Source organism: Festucalex cinctus, chromosome 16 (assembly GCF_051991245.1).
Source record: "Festucalex cinctus isolate MCC-2025b chromosome 16, RoL_Fcin_1.0, whole genome shotgun sequence".
Classification (NCBI taxonomy): domain Eukaryota; kingdom Metazoa; phylum Chordata; class Actinopteri; order Syngnathiformes; family Syngnathidae; genus Festucalex; species Festucalex cinctus.
In genome coordinates, this window is record NC_135426.1 from 4,935,001 (window position 1) to 4,958,588 (window position 23,588).

The 23,588-nt window shown below is 39.8% G+C and overlaps 1 protein-coding gene across 3 annotated transcripts in view; it reads right to left on the reverse strand.

Moving 5' to 3' along the window:
* Window positions 1-23,588, reverse strand: part of syn3 (synapsin III) — a 138,693-nt gene that overhangs the window by 4,961 nt on the left and 110,144 nt on the right. Inside the window, exons 11-14 of one of the 3 annotated variants that reach the window (XR_013279024.1) lie at window positions 20,927-21,058; window positions 20,834-20,852; window positions 20,595-20,757; window positions 156-233 (exon numbers count right to left, since the gene is read on the reverse strand). Coding sequence is in view for 2 of the 3 variants with exons in the window: in XM_077499935.1 (XP_077356061.1) it covers window positions 19,103-19,226; window positions 20,595-20,757; window positions 20,834-20,852; window positions 20,927-21,058 (438 nt within the window). In the remaining variant the exon portion in view is untranslated. Of the gene's footprint in view, window positions 234-15,285; window positions 19,227-20,594; window positions 20,758-20,833; window positions 20,853-20,926; window positions 21,059-23,588 lie in introns of those variants that run through there. The other 2 variants (XM_077499936.1, XM_077499935.1) reach the window with 2 other exon arrangements.

Below are 23,588 nucleotides of genomic sequence, written 5' to 3' on the forward strand. Positions count from 1 at the left end.
TTTATGTTGGAAAGGATGTCTCCGTTGGGGATGCTGAATTAACTCCACAATTATCCACTTCAACTGCTTGTAGGATTCATACAGATGTCCGTGTGTGTTGAAGCACATCTTTATATGTCATGTATTCTGAATAAAACAAGCTAATAATAGCTCACCTTTTGGTTGAGATGACGCGTGGGGATGAGCAGGTCACAAGTGGCGTCTTCTGTTGATCAACAGCCTGCTGTGGCTACCTGCATTGATTAAATGTATCAAATGTAATAAACAGAAGCCCCCCATCAATATTACAGATTAGAATAGAATCAGAGAACATCCTTAAAGGGATACTTGACTCATTGAGACATTTTCAGCAGTAAAAGTTCATATTTTGTCGATAATTAATGTGGTAACTTATACAATAAATACCTTTAAAAAGTATTTTTTCTACTTGCTGTCAACTGATGACATCACCTATGCTGAGGAAGTAGGTAACGACCAATCTTGTTAGTTTTTAATCACAGTCAACCTCATCCCATTTTTATTTACTCCATTTTTAGTCGACTATAACTCTAGCACTTTAGTCTTTAGTCCAAGAGAACGTAATTTTATTCATCTAGTTTTAGTCAACAAACACTGTCAACATTTTAGTCTAGTATTATTCAGGACAACCATTTTACGACTGTACATTTTTTTATTTTTTTTTGCCAGCAGATTATGTTGAAACTTTTCGGATCTAAAACTATTTCACATGAAATTTTCTCATCTTTTTGATGAAAAACAACTTGACACACAATTACAGTGACTACTATGGCTCCATGCTATGAGCTAGTAAGTTAGCCAGCATTGGTTAGCAGTCACATTAACATATTGGAACGTTTCCAAATCCTTGGATTAATGTTAAATTTTAACTATAATTTACTTTTTTTTAACCTTTCACAGTGAATCCACCTCCTGTTTGTCCCATGTGTTTGCGCTGATTGTCACATGACAGTGTCACGGAAGTGACAGATTAGCAAGAGTTTACAAAATTATATCATTTCCGTCTCATCTTTGTTTATAAACTAAAATGTCCATATATTTTAGTCCAGTTTTTTATTAAGTGAAGGAGATTTTTGTCTCGTCTTCATTTGTCGACGAAAATGCATACTGATTTAGTCCCAGTTATTGTTTATTAATGAGGGTTTTAGTCTAGTTTTAGTTGGGTTAAAAATGTGCGTTGATGAAATTATTTTTGTTTAGCTTTTGTTGACGAAATTAAAACCACAATAAATACAGCTGAGTCGAGTGATGGGAGTGAGAGGAAACTCGTCTAAATATATGCTGTCATGTGCTGAGGTTGGATCCCAAAGTGCAGACACAAATAAGATTTTTACTATTTATTCACATCGAGAGGCGTGGAACAGACATGACTAGACGAGAAACAAAGAGTTGCACACAGGAACAGAGGTAATAATCCGACAAAGACACACACTTCTCAGAAGGCTTATATAGACAAGGAATCGATCTGATTGGTTGTGGCTAGACATGTGGGTAACTGCAGGACTGACATGGAATTATCTGATTGGCTGTTGACCAGGTAAATGGATTAAAGATTCTTGACATCACATAGCTCTTGACATCACATAACATCACAGAGCAAACCAGTTGAAACTACATGCTCGCTACATCAATTCAAAACAGACACTTGTTACATCAGTACATAACAGACACTTGACCTCACGGTCATGAACTCAAACTTAACCCTGGCGTAACCCCAGACATGACATATGTGAGAGTTCCCAGACAGTGTCAATGATAATTTCTTTAATTCCGAAACATCTCCAGAAGAAATGCAGATGGCCGAAAGCGCAGGGACAAATTATCAATGACTGGGTGGCCAATGAGTACAAGAACTCTTCCCAAAAAAAAGTTGTGATTGGCGTCACTGTTTGTGACTTTCAGCTTGTGTTTACTTCGCACAGCGGTCACGGCTGACGTCACCAGAAGGACGATGAGGAGGATGTTAAGTTGTTATGGAGGGTGTTCTGTCCTCTTTTTTTTTTTTTTTTTTTTGTTTCTTCTGGTATCGAAACCCTCATTGTAGCATTACCATGGCAACCCAGTGATGGCTTCCTCACTCCCAAGAATAAGAAGAATGTTGCACTGAATAAAGAGAAGTTGACGCTGTTTTCCATTCACAAGATGAACGGACGTGTGGGACACCACTGACACTCTCCCCAACTTCTCTTTGACATCTCCCGAGGAAAACAAAAATGTCTCCAGTGTGCAATTAACTTTCAAAAGATGCATCTGGCCATACTTCCTGTTTGCAGAAGCGCCCGTGGGTAAAATTACATCCACACCAATTTGACAAACAACCATGAGAGCGGTGTGACGGGCAAGGCGGCGGGAGAACAGCGCAAATATTTGAACGCGCAGACAAAAGTCATCCCAGGAAGATGATAAAAAGTGATTTCCTGTGGTGTTGATTCCCCTCGTGATGACATTTTTCCATTATGAGACAGAATGATCGGAATTTGAGTTTCCTAAGTGAAAAGGAACTAAAAGCCCCGCAGAGAGGAGTAATGTTCCCCTCATAAACATCGACAGCACACCGTCCAAAAAGTGGTCTCGCTCTCCTCCTTTTAGCTCTTACAAACAACTCATCGTTCAACTTTAACATGTTGAAGTTGACTTGACTTCCACTGCATCATTTTAAAAGGCAAGAAACGTTTTTACTTGGAACATTTTGTTCATTCAAAAGAGGACTTGAGATTATTTCATGGGAGTAAAAATAGGATCTCATCTTCACGTAAAGGTCAAACGATTGATGGATTTTTTTTTCTAAACTGAAAAGCTTCTTCTTAATGAGAATGGCTTCCAGTTTTATACAAATAAAAACTGACATTCATTTATGTAAAGATTTTGATCATACTCACAGTTAATAATTTCACAGGTACAAAACTGATATTAACTCTTTTACTGCCACACGTTAGGAAAAAAAAACAAATAAATAAATAAATAAATAAATAAAACCCACAGTGCCATTTCGCTGATTACGAGCATTCATCAGATTCCGTCACAATTCATTGTAATTCCATATTTCATTGTAATTCCATACACCAACAGCCCATTGAAAAGACACACAATGCTGCCATCTGCTGCCCATAGTTAGGTGGTGTTTTCGATTCCACAACCCATTGACCAGGCAGCGCTGCACTTAGACGTTGCTCCGTCCATTTAAGAAAAAACAAACAAAAAAAACAAAAAAAACGTAGATGACGTCATTTCACATTTATGGCAGCATACATCGTGATTTTATTAATCGTTATTAAACGTTTTTGGCAGTCAAAGAGTTAATAAGGCAACACTATCTACAAGTGTCAACATTTTCAAAAGATCACTTCTGCAAGCATTCCTAGGGAATCACAATTTCCCACAATTGTGAGCTATTTTTTTTAGAACAATTTGGTGCTCATGGGCACTTTGTTGGAGAGAGTAACTATCTTTTACCGTAAAACAGGGGTGGACAAATACAGTACAGTACAGATATTTGAACTGATGGTGGAGCAAAAAATGTAGATAGATATAACATTAACAGGTGGATACTCTTTAAAAAAAATAAAAAAATAAAAAAATAAATAAATAAAAAATCAGAAAAAACTGCAGTTTACCGAGTCAACTCTTCTCCTTGACTGTCTGTTATTTTACTGCCCTCTGGTGGCCAAGGTGCATACATCAGGAGTAGCACAACGGCAGATGAATTGAAGCACTAAAACTGCTAAATTCTTTACGTTCTATTTAACCATACAATTACTGCAAAAATATACGAGAGTGGTAATTTATACTTTTTAGTACTTTTACATTAATTTAAATACTTAACGTTGTATCTCAAGGCACCATTGTATCTTATTTTGGTGCATGAGAGGAAACAACGCAACTTTTTCCTCTTTTTAAAGCTTTTTTTTTTTTTTTGGTGTGCAAAGAAGCATGATAGTTTCCATGACGACCAACTATTGCAGTGATGTTGAGGATGGCGAGGAGGCTCACAGGTGATGAGAACTCCATGCACCCATTTAACTGGAGAAAGGAAAGTGCAAGAAAAATATGCACCTTCCTAGGTACATCTCCATATTGTTTTTTTTTTTTTTTTTTTTAATCCTCTTCAAATATCAGCAATAAGTTCAACTTGTCTGTATCATTTTCCGTTCCAACAAACATATAAAGAATTTAATTTTGTCTTCCCCCCCCCACTTTGATGTGACCAAATGATTTGTCTGTTGCTAAGAAACGAGATGAAACATTGTCCCGTTCCTCGTGGATGCTGACGATGATGATGATGCAGTGTCAGAACTGTTTGGGCAACGTGTAAAGGGGAAAGTGTGTGTCACAGAGTTAGTAACCTTCACGCATTCACGGCCACTTGTGCAACGTCAAACTGTCTTTAAGGTCTGTTATGGAGGCACTTAAACAAAAGTTGAAGGACACTTGGGAGCGTGCAGACCTCCACAAGGCCAAACAATCGCAATGTGGATGCGCCTTCTGTATCAGCTTGAATGTTGGCCTTGTACAAAAAGATACAAAAAGAAAAAAAAATGAGCGTGAGGGTGCGTGGGAAAGCACCGACACAGACAGAAGAGCCTGCAGGATGGCCCTGTTTACAGGATTGGCGCCTGCAGGCAGGCAGGCAGGCAGCGACCTGCGGCACAATTGGACATTCCAACTTTGAAAATGTCAGACGAATCGCAGTTGGCGGCAGATTAGCATCGGGCCGTCGATACAAGCGGTCTGGTATGTCAAGAAACAAGTGCGAACAGTGAGATGAAGCGATAGAAGAGGAGGAGGGCGGGGATGAAAAAGTGTTGAGCGGGCATCAGAGGTACTTTTGAGTCACGGCAAGCACGTCATCGTTCACGAGATCCAGCTAATGTTCAGATTTTAATTGCATTTGAAGCATTCTCAATGCTAGGATAACAGCTATTAAAGCTAGATATTATGATTTATGGAACCTGAGACATATTTGTATAACATACACAAAATGTTCTGATTATTTTTCCACCTCCAAATATAATCCAGTCCAATCTGGCAAAATAAGCATTAGCTGATTAGACGGCATGACGTCTGCCTTTGGGCATTCTAAAATGTGCTTTGCACCAGTGAAAAATTAGTCGATGGAAAATTTTCATCATGATTTGTTATGAACATTTTTTTTTAGACGAAAATGAAACGAAAACTAAAATAGAAGCAATTCAATGAGACTATAGCGATAACTAAAATTGACAATTTTGTCAATGACAAACGAAAAATGTAAACAACAGTGAGGAAAATTCACACAAAACAATCAGAAGGCACGAAACGCGGGTTGGAGAAAAAAAAACGTTCAAAAAAAAAAAAAAAGTAATGTGCGGATTCACTGACACAAGAACTGAAAAAAAAAAAAAAAAAGAGCTGAGTGCAATAATTGGACTGCCCCCTATAGGTGAACATCCGAACTAAACCTTGATTTTTTTTTTTTTTCATTTGAGATATGCCTTATCTCTATTTATTCAGATACGTAACCTAAAAATTAAGGGTGTCACGATTTCGATTTTTTATCGAAATCGATCGAAATTACGTCACGATTTCGAGCATCGAAATAGAAGAGAGGACACACGATTCGATGCCAGAAAATATAGAGTAGATAAACACGGGTCGACTTTAACATCTGAGTAGTTTTAATTGAAATTTCAGGCAGGGGTTTGACAAGGGAGTGAAAGTGGAAGGTGAACAAATAATAACCGCATTTGACAGAACTGACAGAACGGAGGAGAAACAACAATAACCAATAGGGGTATAATACACGGATACACAATAGCGTCGCGCTGGCACAGTCGTCCAATCGGAGTGTCGCGCTGGCACAGTCGTCCAATCGGAGTGTCGCGCTGGCACAGTCCTCCAATCAGAGTGTCGCGCTGGCGCATTCAAACGGAAGTACCATTATACGGGCACCAGCCGACACAAACACACACATACATACTAGGGGAGCGGAGCCGGCGGCGGGCCCGAGCCGCCAGCCGTAACAACGGGAAACACGACAAACATGACGGGACATTTACGCAGGCATCACAAAGATTTAGATTTATCAAATTCAACTAGAAGTGGGAAAACAACGGTCCAACCAACTATTTCATCCTCATTTACAGTGAAACTTCCACACACTTCAGCTCGCGCGAAACGCCAGATCCATAGGTCTATTTATAGCAGCAGACCTGCAGCCTTGGAAAACGCTGGATTCAAACATTTAATTAGTGTACTTGAACCACGCTACAGTATGCCCAGCAACTGTAAATGTTGGGATATAGTTTGTTCAGGCTGTATTTGTTCCATGACTTTGGATACAATATATTTTTTGTTGTTGTTGCACATTGCACATTATTTTAAGAGGAACGCACAGCACACTGTTGTAACCAAAAACAGTCAATAGATGGCAGGCACCCACTGTGACTTTTTGTTTTTGTTTTTTTATTTTTTATTTTACACTTCAGTAAGAACAAGACGGTTAACTTTATATTGTAAATAAATTCTTTGAATTTGATCATTCCTGCCTAATGTCAATTATCATATATTACATAAATTTACACAAAAATAATATGGAAATTGCATCACCTATATGTAGCCGATCTTTTGAAATAAGATTTACTGTACAATGAATAGAACCAATGATCATAGACTAGCCTTAGCCTACAGAAGCATATGCCTCTGTGTTATAAAGTGGGGGAGCGGAAAAAAAAAAAAAAAAAAAATCGAAAAAAAAATCGAATCGTGACCCCAAAATCGAAATTTAAATCGAATCGTGGAGTTGGCGAATCGTGACACCCCTACTAAAAATGTAATAATAATAAGAAGAAAAAAAACGTTCAGTGTTCACTGCACTTTATTTCATGTTCAAACATTTGCATTCATTGTGCAGCTGTAAGATTACTCTCAAGCAATTATGCACTTTTTTTTAAATTTAGGTGAAAACTGAGTTATATTATTGTCAGTTCAACAGTCAACTAAAATTGGATTAAAATTAAAAACAATCAGATAACTAAATTATGACTCAAACTAATTAAATTTAGTCAAAAGACTAAGTAAAACTAAATTAAAATTTCTTGTCAAAATGAACACTGCTTTGTGCACATAACAGGCCTGGCAAAGTAATTCACATTTGAATAGTTTATTGTGAGATTTTGCAAAACAATGGCTGAGTAATGCCCCTACAAGTTTTCAACAAAGCAGCCCCGGTTGTACGTTTCACCGAGCTGTACGAGAAGTTGGAGGCAGATGAGCGAGTCCGCCGTTTTGGATTTCCTTTCAAATGTTGCCCATTTTTTACCTTTTATAGAGGTTACTCCTCCCACAAATTTAATCCGATTGGCTTGAATCTTAAACATGTTCAACATCATCAAAATGATCAGAGTTTTATTTCGCTGTTGCCGTGGCGATGCCAACAAAAATGAAGCTGATTTGAATTGTCTTTACATCAGTGAAAATATATGAAACTTTGCACACTCATCACAGCTGACTACATTTTAAATTTTATTAATTTTTTGTGCAGTTTTAAAAACAACTCCGACTTAGGCTTAGACTTGACTTTATTGATCCCTTTGGGATGGCTCCCTCTGGGAAATTTACATGAGAATAATAAGAAATAAGAACAGATTATAAAGTAAAAAATAATTCTCTGTTGTGTAAAAAAGTAAAGTTTTTTTTTGGAGTGGCATTGAGCTGTTCGCCACAAAAATTATGCTGATTTGGATATTCTAAACATGTGAAAATGTGACATTTTGAACACACATCAATCAGGTATGGCAGGAAAAACAAAAAAATCCACGTTTAAGATTTATTGCACCATTAAATAAAAAAAAAAAAAAAAAAAGCTAATTCCAATGCGCCTGAACTCAAAATTGGAAGTACCCAAGGTTAGTTTAGTTAACTAAAATTAACGAAAAAACTAAAACTAAAATTCAAAAAAAAAAAATTGTTAATGAAATAAAAACTTTTTAAAAAACGAAAACTGAAACTATATTTTATGTTTACAAAACTAAAACTAACTATAATTATAATAATTATAGCAAAAAAGTCCTTCGTTTTAGTCTTTGGTAATTACTTTTTTTTTAAATTATTAACCGGAATAAGGACGTTTGAAAATGTGTCACACAGAAGTGATGTCATCTCGCAGCAGCCAATAGAAAAGCGCTTTAAGATGACGTCACTCGCATCATGGTGGTTTTTGAATATTGCGCACAAGTAATACACATTTTTTTTTAAACTAAAGGTAATACTGAAACTAACTAAAAATAAACCAAAACTTAGCATTTATTAAATAACTCAAACTAATAAAAAATAACAGAACCAGAATCTGAAAACTAATTAGAACTCAATTTCAAAAAAACAAAACTGAAAACGAATTAAAAACAAACTAAAATGAAAAATTCCAAAGCTTTAATAACACTGTAAGTAGCTCAAAGTGGCCCAGGCTGCGAGTTATTATTTTGTTTCACAAAAGTTATCACACAATAGACAAGAATGTCCCCAATTACAAATGGATGGCTTTATTGAAGCGTTCTCATTAGTGTACCTAATGTTGTGACCATTCAGGTATCAGGAATCTTGTGTGTGTGTACTGTGACATATTTATGTCTAAATGTGCTTCATATTAGTATCTACAAGATGAGAGTTGATTTCACAGCTTGGAGGCGGAGCACATGAAAGGAGTCTTGCAGGTTTGCGCTTCATGCCAGCAGGAATCAAATCAACTAGATGAAGTACTTTTTGTTTTCTCCGTAGAGTATTTGCAGTACATTTAAAAAGTGAAGTGCTTCTTTTGGAATGACCATAAATGGAGAAAATATTTCACATGTGAAGTTCTGTGTCGTATAAAAAGGCGAGACATTAGCCAGGTGTTGTAAAAGTTCTTACTTTTAATAACACGCGTCTGAATGGAAAAAAAAAATCGTGAGATATAACAGGAACATAAAAACACAAATAAGCACACGTGACGATCACGCTCGAGGCACACAAGTATTCATGCCACATTTACACCAAAAATAGTACAGAAGAAGAATACAGCAAAAAAGTACCACGTGAGAGCCATTCAGCATTCACCAGAGAGAGAGAGAGAGAGAAAAAAAGGGAACAACTACAATGACCACAATTTTGTTCACTCGTCGACAAATGTCTTCGCTCCGGGAAGCAAGGTTACATTTTTTTGTTTGTTTGTTTGTTTGTTTGCGGCTGCATATTTAATCAGAGCTTCACCTCAAAATGGACCAGCGCTGATGATGTAAAAGGTTTGCGGCACCTGCCAAATCCCTCATACGGGTTTTATTAGTCACCTCCCATCATGTGACATTATGTCAAGAAATTGAGTTCTCACAAAGAGTCCATTAGTTGCCATGGCGAGAAGGGCTGCTGACGGAAACAGTTTGAACTCACTTTAATGATTGTTAATGAAGAAATGTCATTTTGCATTGGCCAAATGGAACAAATCAGATCCGACTAGCTGGCTGCCAAAACAAAACAGGTACGTTTGTTTAACTTGATATATATATATATATATATATATATATATATATATATATATATATATATATATATATATATATATATATATATATATATATATATATATATATATATATATTGCTGGTACAAAATAAAGAGTACAGTAAGAAAAGTTAGTTTAAATAAATACATAATAAATACATAATAAAATGTAAGTACGAGTTACAGGGCTGCACGATATTGGAAAAACATGAGATATGCGATATAGTTGCTGAATATAACGATATCGATGGTATTGCGATATTTAACATATGCCTAAAGAAATGACATTTTGATTATCTAATGAAAGAATGACATTTTGTCCATGCGCCAAAATAGTCAAACTCAATGTATTCTTAATTAATTGCAATTACCTCTCAATAATGTTCAACTATTGGATGGCAGTGCACATTTTCGTTAAGTACACAGTGTTCCAACTATGTTTTGCGTTTGCATTATTAGGGTTGGAACACTCATGGAACTAGGGGCGTGGAAACCAAATAAAAGGAGAGGGTGAGGGGGGGATTCCCCCCCAGAGTATGCAGTAGTGAATGGTATCAGCCAGTAACTCTCCTGAACTGAGTGTCTTCATTCCTTTTTGGTCATGTTTAATAAATGTCAAATAGGTAAAACTGACAGTCTGACAGATAAAAGCATAAAATTCCATATCAAACTTATTGCATGTTTTTGCGATATGCATATTGCATAGGCCTATATCGTGATATCGATATTTTTTCAATATATTGTGCAGCCCTAGTACGAGTACATACAGTGGTGCCTTGACTTGCACTGGGGACTCTTGAGTGCACTTTACAAACTCACAGCTAGATGGCAGCAGCCAATTTCACAACTGGCGGCCCACCATGAAGCTGGGCAACCGCTAAAAATAAACTCCACACAAGAACAAGGAAGGACAATACATTAGGTACACTGGTACCTCAAGGCACCACTGTAATTGCACTTACATAAATAAAATAGAATCAACTGCATTTGAATGCATTTGAATTACAATTGATGCCATTTGACTTGGATTAAAAAGTTCACCTGCAGCGGCTTGCCTGTGAGGCGTTTACGGAACAGAGTCCCCGTAGGAATCTTCATCTACAGTTTGATGTGACAGATGTTACGTTTCAAATTTCATACACAGAGCTATCGTCTTCATTTTCTCGACTGGAGAAAAGCAAGAGTTTATTCGAGATGCGCAAAACTGAAATTTGATACGTCGTCATGACAATTACGACCTGCGGATGGTTTTCAAGTCGCACATCACGGTGGAAAATGACAGCTCACAAATGACGTCACAGTCATTATTGCGTGGGACATCCTCATAGTTTGGTTATGGCTTTTTTTTTCACATTGCACTTTTACTAGAGATGTAACGATATCGACAATATCGTGATATCGTGATATTAAAACTGCCACAATATATCGTCGTCGTCATGTCACGATATTAATTAAAAGCAGCCATATGTTACAAATGTCAAGTTGATTTCCATTTGTGCAGTTCTAGCACCCTCTGCTGGTTAGTTTTTTTTTTGGTGCAGTTTAATTTTCACAAGGCATGTTTTGGCCCTTCTATGTTTAAAATCAATACTAACGGTCAGATGAATGGATGAATGGGAATGTAATATGTTTGTCAATTGAGTCAATATGTGCAGCATTTTTTTTTTTAACAATATCGTGACCTTTTTTAATATCGCCATCGTCCCCACAATATCAGGATAATTATCGTATCGTGAGGTTCAAATCGTGATAATACCATATCGCGACATTTGGATATCGTTACACCCCCTAACTTTTACATACACACCTTTTCTTTTCTTTTTTTTCTTTTTTTTCCACAGAAAGGACAACAAAATACTTAGAAGGGATTCTAAAATGCTAATTTGGTCCCTGACACAGTGCATAAGTTGATGAAATGAAAGAATTGGCCAAGAATTGAAAACAAATTATTTTGCCAATGCTTATTAAAGGGATAACTTGACTCATTGATGCATTTTCAGCAGAAAAAAATTTTCATATTTTTTTTCTATAATTAATGTGGTAACTATTATTTTTTTTTTATGTACAATGAATACCTTTAAAAAGTAATTTTTCTACTTGCTGTCGACTGATGATGACCTGTGCTGACAACCAATCATGAGAAAATAGGTGAGCCATGATTGGTCAGCAAAGGTGATGTCATCATCAGTCGACAGCAAGTAGAAAAATTACTTTTTAAAAGATATTAATTGTACATGAAAAATAATGACATTAGCAAATTCATTCTTTTCACTGCTGAAAATTGTTTAATGAGTCTCAAGCATCCCTTTATAATAACATTTATAGCTTTGCTGCTGTGGTTGACATTAGCACATAATATGTACATATTTTAGCAATATGAAAAGTGACCCCTTCCGTGAGCCGGCACCTTAACGTGGTGGAGGGGTTTGCGTGTCCCAATGATCCTAGGAGCTATGTTGTCTGGGGCTTTATGCCCCTGGCAGGGTCACCCATGGCAAACAGGTCCTAGGTGAGGGGCCAGACTAAGCACGGCTCAGAAGACCCCTGATGATGACGACTAAAAATGGATCACGTTTTCCCTTGCCCGGACGCGGGTCACCGGGGCCCCCCTCTGGAGCCAGGCCTGGAGGCGGGGCTCGCTGGCGAGCGCCTGGTGGCCGGGCCTGCACCCATGGGGCCCGGCCGGGCACAGCCCGAAGAGGCGACGTGGGTCCCCCTTCCCACGGGCTCACCACCGGTGGGAGGGGCCAAAGGGGTCAGGTGCAGTGCAGGCTGGGTGGCAGCCAAGGGAGGAGACCTTGGGGACCGATCCCCGGCTACAGAAGCTGGCTCTTGGGACATGGAATGTCACCTCTCTGGCAGGGAAGGAGCCCGAGTTGGTGTGCGAGGCCGAGAAGTTCCGACTAGACATAGTCGGACTCGCCTCCACACACAGCTTGGGCTCTGGTACCAGTCCTCTTGAGAGGGGTTGGACTCTCTTCCACTCTGGAGTTGCCCACGGTGTGAGGCGCAGAGCAGCTGTGGGCATACTTATTGCCCCCCGGCTCGGCGCCTGTACGTTGGGGTTTACCCCGGTGGACGAGAGGGTAGCCTCCCTCCGCCTTCGGGTGGGGGGACGGGTCCTGACTGTTGTTTGTGCATATGCACCAAACAGCAGCTCAGAGTACCCACCCTTTTTGGAGTCCTTGGAGGGTGTGCTGGAGAGCGCTCCCTCTGGGGACTCCCTCGTCCTGCTGGGGGACTTCAACGCTCACGTGGGGAATGACAGTGAGACCTGGAGGGGCGGTGTTCTGTTATTGGACTTCTGTGCTCATCACGGTTTGTCCATAACGAACACCATGTTCAAGCATAAGGGTGTCCATATGTGCACTTGGCACCAGGACACCCTAGGCCGCAGTTCGATGATCGACTTTGTAGTCGTGTCATCGGATTTGCGGCCGCATGTTTTGGACACTCGGGTGAAGAGAGGGGCGGAGCTGTCAACTGATCACCACCTGGTGGTGTGTTGGCTCCGATGGTGGGGGAAGATGCCGGTCCGACCTGGCAGACCCAAACGTATTGTGAGGGTTTGCTGGGAACGTCTGGCGGAATCCCCTGTCAGAAAGAGTTTCAATGCCCACCTCCGGCAGAGCTTTTCCCTTGTCTTGGGGGAGGCGGGGGACATTGAGTCCGAATGGGCCAAGTTCCGCGCCTCCATTGTTGAGGCGGCCGATCGGAGCTGTGGCCGTAAAGTGGTCGGTGCCTGTCGCGGCGGCAATCTTCGAACCCGCTGGTGGACACCAGCGGTAAGGGATGCCGTCAAGCTGAAGAAGGAGTCCTATCGGGCCTTTTTGGCCTGTCGGACTCCGGAGGCAGCTGACAGGTACCGGATGGCCAAGCGGAACGCGGCTTCGGCGGTTGCTGAGGCAAAAACTCTGACATGGGAGGAGTTCGGTGAGGCCATGGAAAACGACTTCCGGACGGCTTCGAGGAAATTCTGGTCCACCATCCGGCGTCTCAGGAGAGGAAAGCAGTGCACCATTAACACTCGACTCGGGACGTCGTGAACCGGTGGGGAGAATACTTCGAACACCTCCTCAATTCCACCAACACGTCTCCTTTTGAGGAAGCAGAGTCTGGGGACTCTGGGGTGGGCTCTCCTATCTCTGGGGTCGAAGTCACTGAGGTGGTTGGAAAGCTCCTCGGTGGCAGGGCCCCGGGGGTGGATGAGATCCGCCCGGAGTTCCTAAAGACTCTGGATGTTGTGGGGCTGTCGTGGTTGACACGCCTCTACAACATCGCGTGGACATCGGGGACAGTGCCTCTGGATTGGCAGACCGGGGTGGTGGTCCCAACTACAGAGGGATCACACTCCTCAGCCTCCCTGGTAAGGTCTATTCAGGGGTGCTGGAGAGGAGGGTCCGTCGGGAGGTCGAATCTCGGATTCAGGAGGAGCAGTGTGGTTTTCGTCCTGGCCGTGGAACAGTGGACCAGCTCTACACCCTCCGCAGGATCCTCGAGGGTGCGTGGGAGTTCGCTCATCCAGTTCACATGTGTTTTGTGGATTTGGAGAAGGCGTTCGACCGTGTCCCTCGGGGAGTTCTGTGGGGGGTGCTTCGGGAGTACGGGGTGCCGGGCCCCTTGATATGGGCTGTTCGGTCCCTGTACGACCGTTGCCAGAGTTTGGTCCGCATTGCCGGCAGTAAGTCGGATTCGTTTCCGGTGAGGGTTGGACTCCACCAAGGTTGCCCTTTGTCACTGATTCTGTTCATAACTTTTATGGACAGATTTTCTAGGCGCAGCCGAGGCGTGGAGGGGTTCCGGTTTGGTGGCCTCAGCATTGCATCTCTGCTCTTTGCAGATGATGTGGTGCTGTTGGCTTCATCAAGCCGGGGCCTCCAGCTCTCACTGGAGCGGTTCGCAGCCGAGTGTGAAGCGGCTGGGATGAGGATCAGCACCTCCAAATCCGAGACCATGGTCCTCAGTCGGAAAAGGGTGGAGTGTCGTCTTCAGGTCGGGGATGAGATCCTGCCCCAAGTGGAGGAGTTCAAGTATCTTGGGGTCTTGTTTACGAGTGAGGGTAGGATGGAGCGGGAGATCGACAGGCGGATCGGTGCAGCGTCTGCAGTGATGCGGACTCTGTATCGGTCCGTCGTGGTGAAGAAAGAGCTGAGCCAAAAGGCAAAGCTCTCGATTTACCGGTCGATCTACGTTCCAACCCTCACCTATGGTCACGAGCTGTGGGTCGTGACCGAAAGAACGAGATCCCGGATACAAGCGGCCGAAATGAGTTTCCTCCGCAGGGTGTCCGGGCTCTCCCTTAGAGATAGGGTGAGAAGCTCGGTCATCCGGGAGGGACTCAGAGTCGAGCCGCTGCTCCTCCGCGTTGAGAGGAGCCAGCTGAGGTGGCTCCGGCATCTGGTTCGGATGCCTCCTGGACGCCTCCCTGGGGAGGTGTTCCGGGCATGTTCCTCTGGCGGGAGGCCCCGGGGACGACCCAGGACATGCTGGAGAGACTATGTCTCTCGGCTGGCCTGGGAACGCCTTGGGATCCCGCCGGAGGAGCTGGTTGAAGTGGCTGGGGAGAGGGAAGTCTGGGTTTCCCTCCTGAAGCAGCTGCCCCCGTGACCCGACCCCGGATAAGCGGAAGAAGATGGATGGATGGATGGATGAAAAGTGACTATTTTCAAGCAAGAATGAAAAAAAACCCCCTCAGTTTTATTTTCAGGTTTGCACCCCCCCCTTCCGGCCCCCCCCCCCCCCCCCCCCACACACACACACACACACCCCACACACACACACACAAACACACACACACACACTCCATGCATTAGGCTTCTTGGTGAACAAAAAAAAGAGGAGCAACATGTTATACATACAAATATGAAGATAATTATTGCAAATAAGGGTTTTTTCTTTTTGTGTCCAATATTATTGTTTACCACGCGCACATTTGAACAGCTTCATGCATTAGAACCACATCAAAATTCATTAATTTCACTGATACTTTTGAGTCTTTGAGGGTTGAGGGGGAGGGGCTTAACGTTACAGTACATCATCATGACTTGCGTACAGCTGCAATTGAATGTTATCACCCCCACCCCCCCTTGTCAGGATGGAAACACGTGAAGAAAAGTACAAATTGCAGGACGGAAGACGACGGCGTTTGCACCTTAGCATCTAATCACAAAGCTCAAAGAGGTGACAACAGGCCGCGTGAGCGCGTACGTCACCCGGCCGGCTGCTTATTTCCGCTTGGCTTTAAAAGCACTTTGGTAAAGTCAAGCCAAGGTAAAGCAGTCACTATTGAAGCCCGAGGTGTGTGTGTGTGCCAAAGTTATTTTGATTAACTAAAACTAACGAAAAAACGAAAACAAAAAAATATTTCGTTAATAAAATAAAATAAAAACAAAAAAGGCCTTTTGAAAAACAAAAACTCGCTGAAACTACATTTTATGTCTACAAAACTAAATAGGAAGTACCTAAGGTTATTTTAATTAACTAAAACTAATGAAAAAACTAAAATTCAAAAAACAATTCCGTTAATTAAATAAAAACAAAAATGCTTTTTAAAAAACAAAAACCAACTGAAACTACATTTTATGTTTACTATACTAAATAGGAAGTACCCAAGGTTATTTTAGTTAACTAAAACTCAGGAAAAAAAAATAAAAAAAATAAAATTCAAAAATCAATTCTGTTAACGAAAAAAAAACAAAAAAAATAAAAACCGAAAACTACATGTTTACAAAACTAACGAAAACTAACTATAATGATAGCAAAAATGTCTTTCGTTTTTGTCTTTGGTAAATAATTTAATGCATGAGCTTTTGGAGATGAATTTAAATATGATTTTAAGTAGATTTATTTTGATATTAACCAGAATAAAAATGTTTGAAAGTGTGTCACACAGAAGTGACATCATCTAGCAACAACCAATAAAAAAAAAAAAAACTATCTTCAGACGTCACTCCGATGGTGTTTTTTTAAATATTGCGGACAAGTAATACACATTTACAAAAAAAAACCTAAAACTAATACTGAGACTAAAACTAAGGTAAGACTAAGTATTAATTTAATAACTAAAACTAATAAAAACTAACAGAGCCACCCTGCAAAACAAATTAACGCTCTAAAAAAAAACAAACAGCTAAATCAAAACTAACTCAAATGAAAAATTCCAATACTATAATAACCCTGGTGTGTGCGTGTGTGTGCGTGTGCGTGTGTGTGCGTGTGCGTGTGCGTGTGCGTGTGTGCATGAGAGGCTGACAAATACGCTGGTGATCCCCATGTACAGTGTTCCTCAACATATTTGTGGACGTTTTAGGAAACCTACCACCTTTTAGCACTTTTTGTACTCAAGCCAAAGCGCCGTCTAATGTAATATAAATATATATAATATAATAATATAATATAAAGCATTGCTTGGCGCCATCTTGTGGCATTTTTGCAGTAAGGAACTGTGTGAAAGTAGGATGAGGAGCTTCCAGTAGTGCTTTGTCGCCATCCTGTGTGCGAGTGAGTGAGTTAAGGAGCTTCATGTCGGGCTTTACTGCCATCTTCTGGCATCGATTGGGAAATGTAAAGAATTTTCAGAGGGTGTCAAATATTTGTGGCGTGGTGCCTTTTGAATAGTGGCGAGAAAACTTCAATTGACTTGACTGGAATGATGTCAAATATATATATATATTTTTTAAAAAACCAAACAATCGCATGAACACTTTTCACCGGTGTGACAGAAGATGAATATGAAATTATGAACCGCGGAAGCGAGATACTTGCAACTGGAATGATTCACCACTAGAAAGGCCAAGTGAGGTGTTGTGTTAATTTTCTCTGACATTTTTAAATTTCGTCTCAGTTTTAGTCCAACTTCAGTCATGCTTGTTAGTTTTTAATCACAGTTAGTCAACCTCATCCCATTTTTATTTAGTCCGTTTTCAGTTGACTATAAATCACGTATTTTAGTCTTTATTTTAGTCCAAGAAAACACAATTTTATTCGTCTGGTTTTAGTCAACAAAAACTGTCAACGTTTTAGTCTAGTTTTAATCAGGACAACCATTTTACCCCTGTATATATATATATTTTTTTGTCAGCAGACTATATTGAATCTTTTCAGATCTAAAACTATTTCACAACACATTGTCTCATCTTTTTGATGAAAAACAACTTCACACTAGTGTTAATTTTATCCAGCATTTTTTTTTTTATTTAGTCTCAGTTTTAGTCCAGTTTCAATCACACTTGTTAGTTTTTAAATCAAAGTTTGTCAACCTCGTCCCATTTTTATTTAGTCAACTTTTCGCCGACTATTAATCTAGCATTTTAGTCTTTATTTTAGTCCAAGAAAACATAATTCTATTCGTCTAGTTTTAGTCACAAAAACTGTCAACATTTTTTTTAGTCTAGTTTTAGTCATTCATTTTACCCTTGTTTATTTTGTTGTCAGCAGATAGATAATGTTGAACATTTTGGATCTAAAACTATTTCACATTAAAAAAAAAGAAAAAAAAGAGAAAAAAAAAGTCTCATCTTTTGATGAAAAACAACAGCTGCTAGCTAGTAAATTAACGAGCATTAGTTAGCAGTTGGATTAACATTAATGTTGGAGCATTATGGCTGGATTGGATTAATGGATGGTTGGATTAATGTTATGTTGTAACTATAATTTACTTTCACTGTGAATCCACCTCCCGTTTGTAATTTTACAATATTATATCATTTTTGTCTCATCTTTGCTTATGTACTAAAATGTCCATAGATTTTTAGTCCAGTTTTTATTAAGTACATTTTCATCAATGTCTTCATTAGTCGACCAAAATGTTAGCATTCTAAGATGCTAATTTAACATACCAATGTTAATACTAATTTAGCATGCTAATGCCAAGTTAGGATGATAATGCTAAGTTAACATGCTAATGCAAAATTAGCATGCTAACGCCAATGCTAAGTTAGCATGAATGACGTTAATGCTAATGCTAATGTTAGCTTAGCATGCTAATGACAAGTTAGCATGCTAATGCTAAGTTAGGATGGTAATGTTAATGCTAAATTGGCATGCTAATGCTAAGTTAACATGCTAATGCTAATGCTATGATTTAGTCCCACTTATTGTTTATTAATGAGGGTTTTAGTCTCGTCTATTCTAGTTTTAGTCCGGTGAAAAATTTATGTTGACGAAATTATTTGTGGTTAGTTTTGACGAAATTAATACTGTGCAGATAGCGACATCATTTTGCAGACAACTGCCGTGTCAAACGCAATGAAGCGGAAGGCTTTATAGGATTCACGGTCAAATAAAAGTCAAATACTGGAAAAGATGCGTATGATGTAAAGAGATAAGCAGGCACATGAAATGGCGGGAAAAAAAAAGATTTGAATGGAATTTTGGTTTGATTGCTCTGCCTGTGCTGACATCAAAAGTCTTGAAAGGAAGACAGGCGACCCAAAATGCCTCATTCGGCCTTTCTAGTAGCGAAGGTGTGGATATTCACAAAGTGAGGAAGAGGAAGATGAAGCTGCGGGACTCCTCGACAGACTGACAGGAAGCAGAAGGAGGAAGAGGAGGAGGAAGGAGGAAGAGGAGGCTCTCAGTCAGAGAAGAGGCTGGCGAAGGACTGGCGGAGGCTGCGGATGGTCTCCGCTTTGGCCTCGTCGTCGCTCACGTTGCCTCGCAAAGTCTCCGTGAAGGTGTTGGTCAGCGACTGCGATTTGCTGTGCGGTAAAACGGAGCATTGGATATTGGTGACGGAAAACGAGCAGCTGGATGTTGCTATTGAACATTATTATTCACAAGGACGACTCGCCATGACACAGATGGATATTGAATGCCGGAAATTAGCTTCACATTTTGTTACGTTACAGCCTTCATACAAAACGGATGAAATCACGTTTTCCCCACCTCAAAATTCGACACCTCAAAATGACAACGTGACATTTTGGAGCTTCAGACAAATTCAATGACAAAATAAGTGAATATTCCCTGCACACAGTCAATTTTGGAAAAAGGCTGTTACATAATAAAATGTGGGAAAAACTGAAGTGACTGCGAATACTTTCCAGATACACTGTAAGACGCTGTGACATACAGAAAATATCAAGTTTGCTCCACTACTTCAGCTATTTCTTAATCATTTCGATGCTTTGGAGAATTCTAGTTAAATGAAACTTTCAAAGGCTGCAAGTAACAAGTAAGAATACTAATAACAATGCTAATAATAACAATTAATGTCTTTCATATTAATTCATAGTTCATTTACTTTTGTTTCATCCTAACCTATAATAAAAAAGACATTTATGTATAATAATTCTGACGTTATTTGTAATTAGGGGTTAAAAAATCGATTTGGCAATATATTGCGATATTACAGCTCGCAATTCTCAAATCGATGTTCAACCCATTCGCTGCCATTGACGGCTGTAGACGTCAAAGATCTGATTTAACTGGCCTGGCAGTGATTACGTTAAACATCGATTTTTTATGGAAAAATATTCAACAAAATGTCTTACTTAGGGTTAGGGTTCACACTTAAGCATGGAAGAATATTATATGAATGGAACATTAAGGCTTAATTTTTTATTTCAATGCTGTTCAAACATGAAACCGATTACAACCGGTTTGTTAAATACAGTGGTTCATAGTTATAAGACTGAAGTTTCAGATAAATAAATAATACATTTTTATACAAATCTTACAGTCTGCATGTAGAAGTTTACTGATTAGTATTTTTTAAGTTTGAGTAAAAAAAAAAAAAATCGCAACGATAAATTCGACTTATAAATTCGTATTGTGATTAATCGGTATCGAATCGAATCGTGACACTAATTGAATCATCAGGTACAAGGCAATTCACACCCCAATTTGTAATGCAGATAAAAAAATACAAAAAAAAAAAATACATGGGAAAAGGAACTTGAAAAAAAAAAAGCAATTATAGAGTGGAGGTGGATCACGGTGAAATTATTTTTTTTCATAATGATTCAGCTCTAACACTTTATTTTATGCAATGGACTACCATATTGATGAAGAGGTGGCATGATGTCAATACTTTTTGTCCTCCATCAATCGAGGATGTTACTTACTTGAGGTGCGGTGACTGTTTCTGAGCTCCGGGTGCGGAATTGTCAGGGATGGGTCCTGGCTGAAAGGACTGGCTGGGTGAGGTGGTGGCCGAGCGGGCTCGCTGCGGCGAACCTTGGCCCGACTGCGACGGAGAAGCCGAGCCGGAGCGGTGTTGCCCCCCCCCTGCGAGCGCAACGCAAACAAACATGTTAAGGAAAACGTGCTCATGTGAAAGCCGGTTAAGTCAAGTTTTTCCTACCTCGTCTGGGCTGTGTAGTCTACAGATGGAAGTAGAAAGAGAAAATAAGCATTCAAGCTTTTTCTGAGGTATATAAAGGCTGACTAATGTTACCTTGACTGAAGATGGTGGCGGCGTGGAAACTCCCAGCAGCACTTGGGCCATCTTATGGAGGACCAGCTCGGTGATAAGTTGCTTGTCCTCCTCCACGTGTTCACCAATCAAAGGCATCGAGCTGTCCATCACCTGCGCACACACGCACACACTTGTGTTCATTTAGTCTCATTTTTAGTCTAGTTTCAGTCACACTTATTTATTTTTTTTAATCAAAGTTAGTCAATCTCATCCCGTTTTGATTTAGTCAACTTTTAGCCAACCACTAATTGAGCATTTTAGTCTTTATTTTAGTCCAAGAAAACATTTTATTCATCTAGGTTTAGTCAACAAAAACTGTCAACATTTTAGTCTAGTTTTAGTCAGGACAATCATTTAACTCCTGTTTTTTTTTTTGTTTTTTTTTGTCAGCAGATTATGTTGAACATTTTCTCATCTTTTTGATGAAAAACAACTTGACAGTGACACACAATTACAGTATATCAACAAGTGGCTACGATGGCTCCATGCTACAAGCTAGCTAGTAAGTTAGCCGGCATTAGTTAGCGGTCGGCTGAACATTATTGTTGGAACGTTATAGCCGTTGGATTAATGTTATAACTAGGGATGTAACGATATCCAAACATCACGATACGATATCACAATAGGAAGGTGACTATACGATAAATATCACAATATTGTGAGGAGGTTGGCGATACAAAAGGTTACAATATTGTAAAAAAAAAAAAAAGCTAGTACTAAAAAACAAAACACACACACTATTGTGTTTTCGTACATTACAGCTGTCATGACTCGAGTCATGCAGGAGTAATGTTTGGGTCTTGTCTCATGTCTGGGCTCACGCCTGGGTTAAGTTTGAGTAGAGTTCATGACCATGCGCCAGAGTTCACGACCCATTACGTGTCTGTTCTGGGTATTGACGTGACAGCATCCAGTTTCAGTTTAGGCTATATGATGTCTGGACTATGTGATGTCAGGAATCTTTTATGCTGTATGATGTTTGTTGATGTCAGGAACTATCTGTAATTACTGGGTTAACAGCCAATCAGAGAATTCCATATCAGTACTGGTACTCACATGTCTAGCCACAACCAATGAGATTGATTGACTGTCTATATAAGAGTCTGAGAATTGTGTATATATTGCCGGATTATTGTCCACCTGTTCCTGTGTACAGCGTCTCTGAGTTTCTGTGCCTGTCGATGTGATTAAATAGATAAAATCTTATTTGTGTCTGCGCCGTTGGGATCCAAACCTCTCAACACACAACAGCAATGAAAAATATTACAAATATTATATATTAATATAATATAGATATTGAGGCACTCATGTAAGCACACATTGAGTTCCGACACATATTGACTATGTTCACAATCATATTGTGTTCCCCTTCATCTGACCATTATCCTGGATTTGAAACATAGGAGGGCCAAAACATGCCTTGTGAAAATTAAACTGCACTAAAGCACGAGCCACCAGAGGGTGCTAGAAATGCACAAACGGAAATCAACCTGACTTTTTTTTAAACAGATGTGCTGCTTTTAATATTGTGACATGACGACAACGATATATTGTGGCAGTTTTAATATCGCAATATCACGATATTACCATTATCTTTACATTCCTAGTTAGAACTATAATTTACTTATTTTATTTTACCTTATTTTTTTTTTACTTTTCACTGTGAATCCAACTCCTGTTTGTCCCATGTGTTTGTGGATGTTGCACTCATTAGATGCAGATTTGAAAGGGGGCTTGTCACTGTGTCACAGTGACATTAGCAGAGACAACATTTTACAAAATTATATCACAGATACCTTGTCTTTGCTTATGAACTAAAATGTCCATAGATCTTAGTCCAGTTCTTATGAAGTGAAGTACATTTTCCTCTCGTTTTCATTAGTTGACGAAAATGCATACTGATTAAGTCCTAGTTATTGTTTATTAATGAGGGTTTTAGTCACGTCTCGTCTTAGTCTGGTGAAAACTGTGTTGACGAATATAGATAAAGAATACTTGACTTGACACACAAAATTCAAAGAACACATTCACTCTTTCTCCACTGGAAGGCAGTATTGCATCGTGAGAATATTTCCATCCTCCAGCCAGGGGAAAAAAGTGAGGGTAAATCACTCGTTTTTTGTTTTTTTTTATTCCTTTCTATTTAAACATTATACTTGTGTTAGCCCAAATAAATCCTTAAACTTGTAACAAGCTCTGCAGACTTTTCCGTCTCACTTTTCTCGTCATTATCTACCATCTCACATCTCTCATCACATTCCATAACCATAAATCAAATGACAGCAGCAAACTGAACTTGTTGATGTGAGAAAGAATGGAAGGAAAAAGGAAGAGAAGAAGAGGAAGACGCTCCCGAGAACAAAAAGATCAAATGTGACTTAAATAGGCCGCACCTGGTGTATGACTTGCACGCGCCGAGTCCGCTGGCACCCAGAGCTCACGTGCGCGTGCACGTGTGCGTGCAACACATTCCCCCGTGACGGATCGAGTATCAAAACAAACGGGCAAGGGGAGCACGGCCGGTCGGCTGCTGATTGGCAGATTTGTCCTCGTCTGAAAGGCTCGTCAGCAATCCAAATCAATTGGTTTTGGTTTATTGAACATATTAAACAAACACAAGTATAAAATACAAGTTGAAGTT